The 12,054-nt window shown below is 39.2% G+C and overlaps 1 protein-coding gene across 1 annotated transcript in view; it reads left to right on the top strand.

The window, feature by feature from the left end:
• The window catches only part of SNX3 (sorting nexin 3), a gene marked incomplete at its 5' end in the record, with an annotated part of 56,675 nt that overhangs the window by 33,747 nt on the left and 10,874 nt on the right, over positions 1-12,054 (top strand). Inside the window, one exon of the mRNA XM_011975975.1 lies at positions 4,997-5,092. Within this exon, the coding sequence (XP_011831365.1) occupies positions 4,997-5,092 (96 nt within the window). The remainder of the gene's footprint in view (positions 1-4,996; positions 5,093-12,054) is intronic.

Raw genomic sequence — 12,054 nt, 5'->3', positions numbered from 1 at the left:
CCAGCTAATTTTTTTTTTTTTTTTTTTTTTAGCAGAGTTTCGCTCTTGTTGCCCAGGCTGGAGTGCAATGGCGCAATCTTGGTTCACTGTAGCCTCCACCTCCCAGGTTCAAGCAGTTCTGCCTCAGCATCCCAAGTAGCTGGGCTTACGGGCACCCGCCACCACGCCTGGCTGATTTTTGTATTTTTAGTATAGACAGGGTTTCACCACGTTGGCCAGGCTGTTTGCGAACTCCTGACCTCAGATGATCCGCCCACCTTGGCCTCCCAAAGTACAGGGATTACAGGCTTGAGCCATCATGCCCAGCCAGTTTGTAGTATTTTTAACCATGGAAATTCAACTTTTTATATGCTTATTTTCTAACCTCCTTGGTTGGTATATGTTTCATAAGGGCCAGGTCTGCATCTTATTCATCATTATAAATAATGATTCTACCTTATCTAGCATGGTGCCTTTTATAGATGATCAGTAAATAATAGTTTAGTCCTCCTGAAGCTGTAGGTAAAAAACCTCTCCTCCCTTCAGTCATTTTATAAAAGTTGAGTAAGTTGAAAGTGACCAATCACAGGAGTTTCAGCAGTGAACAAACAACAACAAAAAACCCCCACATTTTCCACTTACTTATTTTAATCGGTAACGTTGAATTACAAGTCCTTGTAATGATCAGGAAGATGTTTAAACAAGCTAAGTTAACCACTGCATATGTAATGGGCAAGTGATGTTCGAATTTCTTGATGTGACTTTAAACTCTAAAGAAGTCCTCATGCAAAAAGAAATCATAACCAGTTAAGAAAACTAAAAGAACTTTCTTAAGCTAATCATGATCCTCTAAGTATATAAACTATCAAACTATTAGCTAATCATAGAAGGGAAAGGACTTTTCCCCCATCACCCCTCCCCTTTCTATTAGAGTGAATCAGATATAATCATGATTGTGTCAAAAGTTCAAAAGGGAAAATGGAAGGTAAAATGAGCTGAATTGGCACTCTTCTCTCAACATTGTACCTGTAAGCTTGATATGTTGTTTCAGAGATTAACTTTATAGACTTCCGTACCCAGAAGTATGAAAATTCTTAGGGGACTCTTTTCACAAGCTTGATCTTAACGTATTTGAATAAAGAGAGCAGTTAATCCCCTTTGTAAAGTAATTTGAGAGGAGGGAATTCAGAATGTAAAATCTCACCTGCAGAAAACACTCAGCTCTGTAAAGGCCTTTTTATCTTTCAGACACTTACAAAGACTTAATATTTTAATGCGGAAGGGTGAACTTGGTTAAAAAGCCAATAGGTGAAATTAGAGAGAAATAATCCAGTGCTTTCTTTCTGGGAATTATTCTACTCTCCAGGGGACCTAATTTTATTCCCTGTGGGGAATGAGAATACCCTCTGTACAACAAGCCAGCATCTTTAAATATAAGCTTGACTTTTAGTATAATAAGAGTCTTGTTAGGTGCAATTATTTCCTTAGTCATTAATACAATGAACAAATGTTGTGGTTACCTGGGAAAGAAAATTCAAGTGCTTTTAAATCTCTTGTGAGATTTGGTTTCATGCTTGAAACCTATACACTGTTATGCCCAATAGCATCTGTTGAGAATTCTAAGCTATAAGGTATACAACATAGAGAAGTTAATACACTTAGGAAAAAATTGAGACCACTACAAAATGGATGTAAGGTCCTTAATAAAAAGCTTTTATTGTGTTGAGTGACAGCTATTTACCAGTGGCATTAAGCTTAACAAATAGGTAGAACTTTCTTAGGAGTTAATATTACAAGGTGATGTCCCTGTATACACAGTAGGAAGCCAGTCTTTCCTTCAGGTGGCACTTAACTTTTTTCTTCCAGTTGTAAAACACTTTGCAGTTCTATGCAAATTCTGTGCTAATTAATTCAAGGTCTGAATTAACAGACAGAATATAATCTAAGAGAATAAATAGTGTTGAGTAGTATTTTTGGTAGAGTATGGCATTAGTTATTGTGTTAAGTCATTTCTGTCACCTACAAACTCTGTGATATTTTGCACATTTTAAAATCTTTTTGGCTGGGCACGGTGGCTCATGCCTGTAATCCCAGCTCTTTGGGAGTCCAATACAGGTGGATTCCTTGTACTCAGGAGTTCAAGACCAGCCTGAGCAACATGGTGAAACCCTGTCTCTACCAAAAGTACAAAAATTAGCCAGGTGTGATGGCATGTGCCTGTAGGCTGAGCTACCCAGGGGGTTGAGGTGGGAGAAATCACTTGACCCTGCTGTGATCATGCCGCTGCTCTCCAGCCTGGGTTAGAGTGAGATCCTGTCTCAAATAAAATAAAATCTATCTTCTTTTTTTTTTTTTTTTTTTTGAGAGAGGGTCTCGTTCATTGCCCATGCTGGAGTGCAGTGGTACAATCACAGTTCACTACAGTCTTGAACTCCTGGGTTCAAGAGATCCTCCTACCTCAGCCTCCCAAGTAGTTAGGACCACAGGCACATGCCACCATGCCCAGTAAATTTATTTTGTTTTTTGTATAGATGGAATCTTTTTATGTTTCCCAGGCTGGTAACTCTTGGCGTCAAGCAGTCCTCCCACCTCAGCCTCCCAGAGCACTAGGATTACAGGCATGAGCCACCGTGCCAGGCCTGAAATCTCTTCTTAATTATAAAATACTGGTCTCATACCACTCCTAATAGTCTTTAGTGTCTTTAGTCATAAACCATTTTTTATTGGATTTGGTAACATCTTTTTTTTTTTTTTTTTGAGTCAGAGTCTTGCTGTCGCTCGGGCTGGAGTGCAGTGGAGCGATCTTTGGCTCACTGCCACCTCCACCTCCCGGGTTCAAGCAGTTCTCCTGCCTCAGCCTCCCAAGTAGCTGGGATTACAGGCGCCCGCCACCATGCCCAGCTAAGTTTTATATTTTTAGTGGAGACGGGGTTTCACCGTATTGGTCAGGCTATTGGTCAGGCTGATCTCTTGCTGGTCTCAAACTCCTGACCTCGTGATCCTCCCACCTCGGCCTCCCAAACAGCTGGGATTACAGACGTGAGCCACCCCACCAGGCCTAGCATATTTTTTCTTTAAAAGGAATCCAGTAAAAGATAATAGAAATCTTTCTTGTTACTTTTTTTTTAATTTAGAAGTTGACTGAAGTGGCAACAAGTAGCCTTTGCAATCTTATAAAGAACAAAGTCTCCAGAAATTTTCTTACATTCTGGTGTAACTTCCAAGTACTGGGTGTTATGTTTTCGGTTCTTGCCCTCGCTTTTAAAGCTCTGGGTTTATGAGCTTGGTCTACTGAGTACAATTTAATTTCCTACTAGTGGTAAGACCACAGACACTGTATGCAGCACTTTCCCTGCTGGTTTTGGCATTTTTTAGGTGGCCGTTAAGAATAATGTTTTATTTAGGTCTTTTTTTATGCAAGATCTAATCTAGTCCTCTTAACAAAATATTTCGTTTTCATTTAAAAGTAGCTAAGTGGACGGGTTACCGTGGCTCACGCCTGTAATCCCAGCACTTTGGGAGGCTGAGGTGGGTGGATCATGAGGCCAGGAGATGGAGACCATCCTGGCTAACACGGTGAAACCCGTCTCCACTAAAAATACAAAAAATTAGCCGGGCGTGGCGGCTGAGCCTGTAGTCCCAGCTACTTGGGAGGCTGAGGCAGGAGAATGGCATGACCCTAGGCTGCGGAACTTGCAGTGAGCCGAGATCGTGCCACTGCACTCCAGCCTGGGCAACAGAGCAGACTCTGTCTCAAAAAATAAAATAAAGTAAAGTGAGCCAGCACAGTGGTATGACCCTGCAGTCCCAGCTACCTGGGAGGCCAAGGCGAGAGGATTGCTTGAGCCTAGGAGTTTAAATCCAGCCTGGGCAATGCAGTGAGACCCTCTCTCTGGGAGAAGAAAAAGAATTTCTACATCAATGGGCAGTGATAGGCATTGAGACATAAGTTGGGGTTTTGCTATAATGAATGAGCACCAAGAAAATTAAATTTTAAAATTGAAAAGGTTAGTTGTATTTCCCCTATGAGGACTGTTTGCTGAGGTACTAGCTAGAAGAATAGTCAAGAGCTAACCTTTTTTCACCCCTGCTTAGTTGACATTTTTAAAGCTCACCAAAATAATAAGAAAATGACCTACATTTATGCGGATAGCCCCAGGCAGAATGACATCCAAAAGCATGCATGCAAAGGTACATTTAAAAGTTGTATTCTTGTGTAAATACTTTTAAAGAACTAGTGGGCCAGGCAGTGGCTCAGGCCTGTAAGCCTAGCACTCTGGGAGACTGAGGCGGCAGATCACGTGAGATCACGAGTTTGTGATCAGCCTGGCCAACATGGTGAAACCCCGCCTGTACTAAAAATACAAGAAAATTAGCCAGGCCTGGTGGCAGGTGCCTGTAATCCCAGCTACTTGGGAGGCTGAGGCAGGAGAATCACTTGAACCCAGGAGGCGTAGGTTGCAGTGAGCCAAGATCGCATCTCTGCCTGGGCGACAGAGCGAGACTCTGTCTCAGAAAAAAAAAAGAACTAGCAAAGTTTTTTTTTTGTTATGGGTAAAAGGTCATCTTAAAAACCTCATGATTTTGGCCGGGTGCGGTGGCTCATGCCTGTAATCCCAGCACTTTGGGAGGCCGAGGTGGGCAGATCACCTGAGGTCAGGAGTTCAAGACCAACCTGGACAACATGGTAAAACCCCATCTCTACAAAAATACAAAAATTAGCTGGGCATGATGGTGGGTGCCTGTAATCCCAGCTACTCGGGAGGCTGAGGTGGAGAAATCACTTGAACCTGGGAGGTGGAGGTTGCAGTGAGCCGAGATCGTGCCATTGCTCTCCAGCCTAGGCAACAAAGCGAGATTCTGTCCCAAAAAAAAGAAAAAGAAAGTCATGATTTCTTTTGGTAAGGTAATCAGATTTGCCATATTATCAATTGGCAAGCCTAGATTCCCCCATTCCTCCATTTTTTTGACGTTTCCTTAATGTACTTCAATTTAGGAGTAACTTTTTTTGTTTCAGACAAATCTTCCTATTTTCAAGCTGAAAGAATCTACTGTTAGAAGAAGATACAGTGACTTTGAATGGCTGCGAAGTGAATTAGAAAGAGAGAGCAAGGTAAGAATGATTCGAAATGCGGTTTTAAAGCAAAACATTCCAAGTTTTAATGTTTAATATTTCTCAGGAAAATGATCTTGAATAAAATGGGTAAAAGCAAATGTGATTTCTTTTTTTCAAATAGTTCGATGTCATTTTATAGAGGTAGAGTCTTTGTAAATTTTCCTTAGAACTCTTTCTCTTGTCTACTTTGGCTCAGTTGAGGTCTTTGCTGACTCACACTTGAATAACACTTCTTAGAATCTTCTAGCTATTACTTCCTTCCTTTCCCTCATCGTCCTATTCCATCTTCCCCTCTCCACACACTTAAGCCAGGTTTCTCTTTCTCAGTACATTTTATAAATGTCAGTGTATTTCCAATTTTGTTTTACTGACACATAAGTTTTTTTCATCACACATGTGTTCATGTAACAGAAGTTTCATAAAGCAGTAAAAGACCTCACTCTGTGTGATATATGTTGATACTCTTCAGATTAGCGTTTTTAAATGATGGCCGTGATCCACTAATGGGTTGCTGCCTGCAATTTAAAAACACTGTTACATGCCTGATCTTCTTAGAATAGAATTTGGTAGCTTTGGCTTCAAAATAAGTTAAAGCAAGGTCTCACTCTGATGTCTCTCATTTCAGCCCTGCCTCAGAATGACATCAGAGGCAAGGAGTCATGGAAGGACATGGTATGCTCAGAATGATGAAAAGTTATTTTGTGACTAGAAAGTAGGTGAAAAGAAGTGGGTATGGTAGGAGTCCTGAACTAGATGAAGGCTAGTTTGTACTCATTTCTCAAGTTTAATAAGGGTTTTGGTTTTTTTTTTTTTTTCTGTTTCTAGCTTAAAAATGGCTGCATAAGAGCACAAAATATGCAGATAATAACATTCCAACAAAAATACAAAGAAGGCCAAGCATGGTGGCTCATGCCTATAATCCCAGTACTTTGGTAGGCTGAATCAGGAGGATCTCCTGAGCCCAGGAGTTCAAGACCAGCCTGGGCAACATTGTGAGTCACGCCCCATCTCTTCCAAAATGTTTAAATAGGAATAAAACTAAAAATACAAAATCCATGTTAAGAAAGCTCTAAAACTTTACCAAAAAAAATAAGACCTAAATAAAGAGGGACCAGGTGCAGTGGCTTACGCCTATAATCCCAGCACTTTGGGAGGCCAATGCCAATGGATCACTTAGGCTCAGGAGTTCGAGACCAGCCTGGGCAACATGCGAAACCCCATCGCTACCAAAAATACAAAAATTAGCCAGGCATGGTGACATGCACCTGTAGTCCCAGCACTCAGGAGGCTGAGGCAAGAGGATCACTTGAGCCCAGGAGGCAGAGACTGAAGTGAGCTGTAGTCTCACAACTGCACTCCAGCATGGGCACCAGAGCCAGACCCTGTCTTAAAAAAAAAAAAAAAAAAATGTGATACTGTATTCATTGTAATACTGTGTTCCTCGTTTGGAATATTTACTTTTGAAGATTTGTTTATTTTATGAACATTTTAGAGAGCTCGTTCTTTGTGTTCTAGGAGTTATGGGTAGAGCTATGAACAAATTAAGGTCCCCTCTTTTATGGTGCTTATATCTTATTAGGTAAATTGCGGCGGGGAGGGGGTTGTTGAAGAGAAGGCAGGAAAAATGTAGTAAAATATATAGATGTCATATGATGAGAAGCTCTAAAAAAAAAATAAGACAAAGCTAAACTAAGGGAAGTAGGAAGTGCCAGGGGAGCCACTCTCATATAGAGCACAGGGAAGGCCTCGCTCTAGGTGACATTAGCAGAGACCTGCATGAAGTAGAGCAGTATCTTCTAACTTATTTATAAATTCATAAGATTCTAGTAGAAATTTCAGTAGGGGTGTTTATAAACTTGCAGATTTATATATGAGCTTTAGAATCAGTAAAAACTCAAGAATAACCAAAAAATATTTTCAGTATATAGTGGGCAGCAGGTGTTGGTTCTACCAGATGTCAAAACATATCTTAAAGCTATAGTAATTCAAACAATGTGGTGTAGTCATATGGCACTTAATGATGAGAATACATTTTAAGAAATGCATCCTTAGGTGATTTCATTGTTTGTGCAAACATCATATGAGTATACTCACACAAACGCAGGTGGTGTAGCCTGCTACACACCTAGGCTATATGGTACAGCTTATTGCTCCTAGACTACAAGCCTATCCAACATGTTACTGTACTGAATACTACAGGCAGTTGTAACACAGTGGGAAGCATTTGTGCATCTAAACATAGAAAAGATATGGTAAAAAATACAGCGTGGAAGAATTTTTTTTTTTTTTTAAAGCACTGACAATTTTTTAAATGGTACACCTCTATAGGGCACTTACCATAAATGGAGCTTGCAGGATTGAAAGTTGTTCTGGGTGAGTCAGCGAGTACGTGGCAAGTGAATGTGAAGACCTAGGACATTCCTGTTTATTACTGCAGGCTTTATAAACACTGTACATTGAAATTTATAAAATATTTTTCTTCAATAATTAATCTTAGCTTAGTTTTTAAACTTTTTACTTTAACTCTTTGACTCTTGTAATTTAACACTTAGCTTAAAACACAAACGTATTGAACAACTGTACAAAAATATGTTCTTTATATTCTTATTTTATAAGCTGTTCTCTATTTAAAATTTTTTTAACTTTTTCTTAAAAATTAAGTCACAAATATACATAGGAGCCTAGGCCTGCACACAATCAGGATCACCAAGACATTTCTAGGCAATAGGAATTTTTTACCTCCATTATAATCTTATGGCACAACCATTATTATCTTATGTGGTCCATCTCTGATGGAAACTGTTATGCAGTGTGTATTGCTTTAGGTTGGGCAGATAGATGAGTGGAATGTAATAGAGTTTAGATTTGACCCATGTATTTATAGGGAATTTAGTTCATAACAAAAATAACATTGTCATTCAGTGGGAAAGGAATTCAGCAAATGGAGTTGAAATATTTGTCTATTAGGAAATAAAGATTTGTATCTCACTATATACAAATTACAGATGGTTAGGAGATTGATAGATTAATTGATTGACAGAGTCTTGCTCTGTTGCCCAAGCTGGAATGCAGTGGTGTGATCATAGCATACTATAACATCCTCCAACTCCTGGTCTCAAGTGATTGTCCTGCCTCAGCCTCCCAAGTAGCTGGGACTACAGGCATGAGCCACCATGTCCAGCTAATTTTTAGAATTTTTTTGTAAGAACGGGGTTTCACTATGTTGCCCAGGCTGGTCTCGAACTCCTGGCCTCAATCCTCCTGCCTTGGCCTCCCAAAGTGCTGGAATTACAGGCATGAGCCACCACACCTAGCTGAGAAGTGTCTTGATACATAGGCTTTGGGCTTTGCTTCACATACCATGTGGCACACTGGAAATGTTTAATAAACTTTTGCTGAATAGTATATTTTGCTTTTTTAAATTATTATTATTTTTATTTTTAGTAGAGATGGGGTTTCACCATGTTAGCAAGACGGTCTCGATCTCCTGGCCTCGTGATCTGCCCACCTTGGCCTCCCAAAGTGCTGGGATTACAGGCGTGAGCTACCCCGCCCAGCCGCTTTTGTTTTTAGTAACAGCTTTATTGAGATATAATTCACATACCATGCTCTTCACCCATTTGAAGTGTATAATTCACTGGTTGTTAATATGTTCGCAGAGTTGTGCAACCATCACTATTTTAGAGCACTAGTCAATTTCAGAGCATTTTTATCACCCATTAAAAGAAACCCTGTCCCCATTAGTAGTCACTACTGATTTTTCCCCAACCCTTCCTCACTCAGCCTGAGACAACCACCTGCTAGTCTCCTTTCTCTGTGGATTTGCCCATTCTGGACATACATAAATGGAAGCCCAGAATATGTGATCTTTTGGGTCTGGCTTCTTTCACTTAACATGTTTTCACAGTTCATGCTTTTCTAACATGCATCAGTACTTCATTTTGTTTTATTCCTAAATAATATCCTATTGTATGCTTATACCACATTTTATTTATCCACTTATTTGGTGGACATTTGGTTCTACTTTTTGGCTGTTTTTAGTAGTGCTACTGTGAACATTTATGCATAGGTTTCTGTCTACATGTGTTTTCATTTCTTTTCAGTATATACCTACCAGTACATTGCTGGGTCATATCATAACTCTTTTTAACCTTTCGAGGAATTGGCAGACTGTTTTTCCAAAGCAGCTGCATGATTTTAACATTCTTACAAGCAATGTGAAGTTCTACTTTTCTCCACATCCCTACTAATTAATTGCCTGTCTTCTTTATTATATTGCCTGTCTTCTTTATTATAGCTATCCTACTGTTTGTGAAGGGGTATTGCATTGTGGTTTTGATTTTTATTTCTCTGATGGCCACTAATGTTGATTTTTTTTCATATACTTACTGGCCGTTTATGTATCTTCTTTGGAGAAATCTTTATTGAGATCTTTTGCCTTTTTAAATGGGTTCATCTTTTTTATTATAGAGTTATGTCGAGAATATATAAGACTCTTAGAGTTCCCTATCAGATACATATTTTGCATGTATCTCCCAGTCTGTGGGTTGTTTTTCACTTTCTTGATGTTGTCTTTTGAAGCACAATACTTCACATTTAACATTAGACCAGTTAAATATATTGAGAGTTAAATCCATGTGAAAGTTGTACTCGTATTACAGTATTGGAAAGAACAATGTAATCAAGTTATTTTGTGGTATATTAGTACTTTTAACTAAGATCTGTTAAACTAAGCTAGAAATTAGCTGACATGTATTGTGGTCAGATCTTTTAGCTTTTATTCTAGTTTACTTTAGCTTTCAATATATTATGCTCACCAGATACTCTGCTTCTCACCCCACATGCATGCACATATCTTTGCATTCGTGACCTTTTAATTAGTATTAGATTTTTTCTCTTCTTTTTTTTTTTTTTTTTGAGACGGAGTCTGGCTCTTGCCCAGGCTGGAGTACTGTGGTGCAATCCCGGCTTACTGCAGTCTCTGCCTCCCAGGCTCAAGCAATTCTCCTTCCTCAGCCTCCTGAGTAAAGGGGTTACAAGCATGCACCACCATGCCCAGCTAATTTTTTGTATATTTAGTAGACACAGGGTTTCACCATGTTGGCCAGGCTGATCTCGAACTTCTGACCTCAGGTGATCTGCCCACCTTGGTGTCCTGAAGTACTGGGATTACAGGTGTGAGCTACCGCACCCAACCTGGTGTTAGAATTTCAATTAGGTGTTTTCAGACTGCTTTAGCAAAAATAATTTGATATAGAAGAGAATCTTAGCTGGATAAGCCATTTATGATTTTTATAGGTCATTAATCCTGTTGCCTACCACCTCACCATCCATTTGAATGACTAGTTTGAATATGTTAGGAAGAATGTATCTCTACAGAGGATAATATAGCAATCCTTTTCTTAAATTTCCCTTATATATGAAATTTATATATATTTAATTTTATATATATATTCTTAAATTTTTTTATCATTTTCCTTCTTTCTTTAACCGACGTCCTCGAGCCATACTTTTCTTAAGTTTCATGCTAAATTCTACCCTGAATTAATGATGGTCGTTTATTTAACACACTGGTTCTAGATTCTTTTTTTAAATAATAATTGTGTAGATACAGATATTTTTCCCTGCTCACCAGATAGCCATTCTACTGGAACTTAATGGTTAGCATTCCTTTGTTTCTCAGTTATAAAAGGTCCCTGCAGATGTTAACTCTTAGCTAAACAGATGCTAACATGGGAGTGAGATCTAAGAATGCTAGCATAAATTTACAGAGATAAATCCTTAGATATCTTCATCATTGGTTATCTGGGGAGAGTAAATCTAGGAAGGGATTATAAAGTTTATTTGGACGTTTCGTTTTTTGTTTTTATTTTGTTTTTTGTTAATCTACATGAAGTCGAGTTGTTCTTTCCCTTTTTTACCCTATTGAATTTTGTTTGAGGATAAACTCCTTGGTGTAGAAACTGTATCAAGGGTTTAAAGTTTTAATTTTTTTGAATATGTGTAATTTTTATTATTAGTGAAAAGAAATATATATATGTATCAGTTTACTATCTATATTTCTCCTTGTTCTAATTGTTTGCTTACACATTTTTCTGTTTGGTTTTAAAGTAAGGATCCAGCTAAGTGGTTGGTCATTTAACAGATATTTGAGCTTCTGTTGTATGCCCAGTTTTTCTTAAAATAACCGCAAGAAGCCTAAGACAGGGGTCTTGATTTGAAGACATTAGTATGATAGATTGGTGGTTTTCCACCAAAGACAGTTTTATCCCCCGGGAGACATTTGACACTGTCTAGAGACAGTTTTTATTGTCTCAGCTGGGGGTGCTATGATGTCTAGTGGGTAGAGGCCGGGGATACAGCTAAAGAAAAGAATGCCAGTCTGGACAACATGGTGAAACACCATCTCCACAAAAAATAGAAAAATTAGCCAGGCATGGTGGCATGCTGTGTGCCTGTAGTGTCCCAGCTATTCAGGAGGCTGACGCAGGAGGATCACCTGAGTCTGGGGGAGGCTGCAGTGAGCCATGATTGCACCATGGAACTCCAGCCTGGGTGACAGAGCAAGACCCCATCTCAAGAAAGAAAATAATGCACAAGAAAGCCCCCCTGTACAAAAATTACCTGATTGTCAATAATGCTAGGATAGAGAAACCAAAGAAACCTGTGAAATAGCTAGGTGCTATTTAATCAAAACAAGTATTTTGAGCTCCAGAATAACATTTTTAAAAATTTATTTATTTTTTTTAAGACGGGGTCTCGCTGTCACCTAGGCTGGAGTGCAGCAATGTGATTTTAGCTCACTGCAGTCCTGAACTCCTGTATTCAAGTGATCCTCCCACCTCTGCCTCCTAAGTAGCTGGGACTACAGGCTCACACCACCACACCCCGCTAAGTTTTTTTTTATTTTTGTAGACATGTGTCCAGGCTTGTGTTACTCCTGGTCTCAAGCAATCCTC

This window comes from Mandrillus leucophaeus, unplaced genomic scaffold (assembly GCF_000951045.1).
Source record: "Mandrillus leucophaeus isolate KB7577 unplaced genomic scaffold, Mleu.le_1.0 Scaffold160, whole genome shotgun sequence".
Lineage (NCBI taxonomy): Eukaryota > Metazoa > Chordata > Mammalia > Primates > Cercopithecidae > Mandrillus > Mandrillus leucophaeus.
This window is presented reverse-complemented; position numbering and strand designations above follow the sequence as displayed.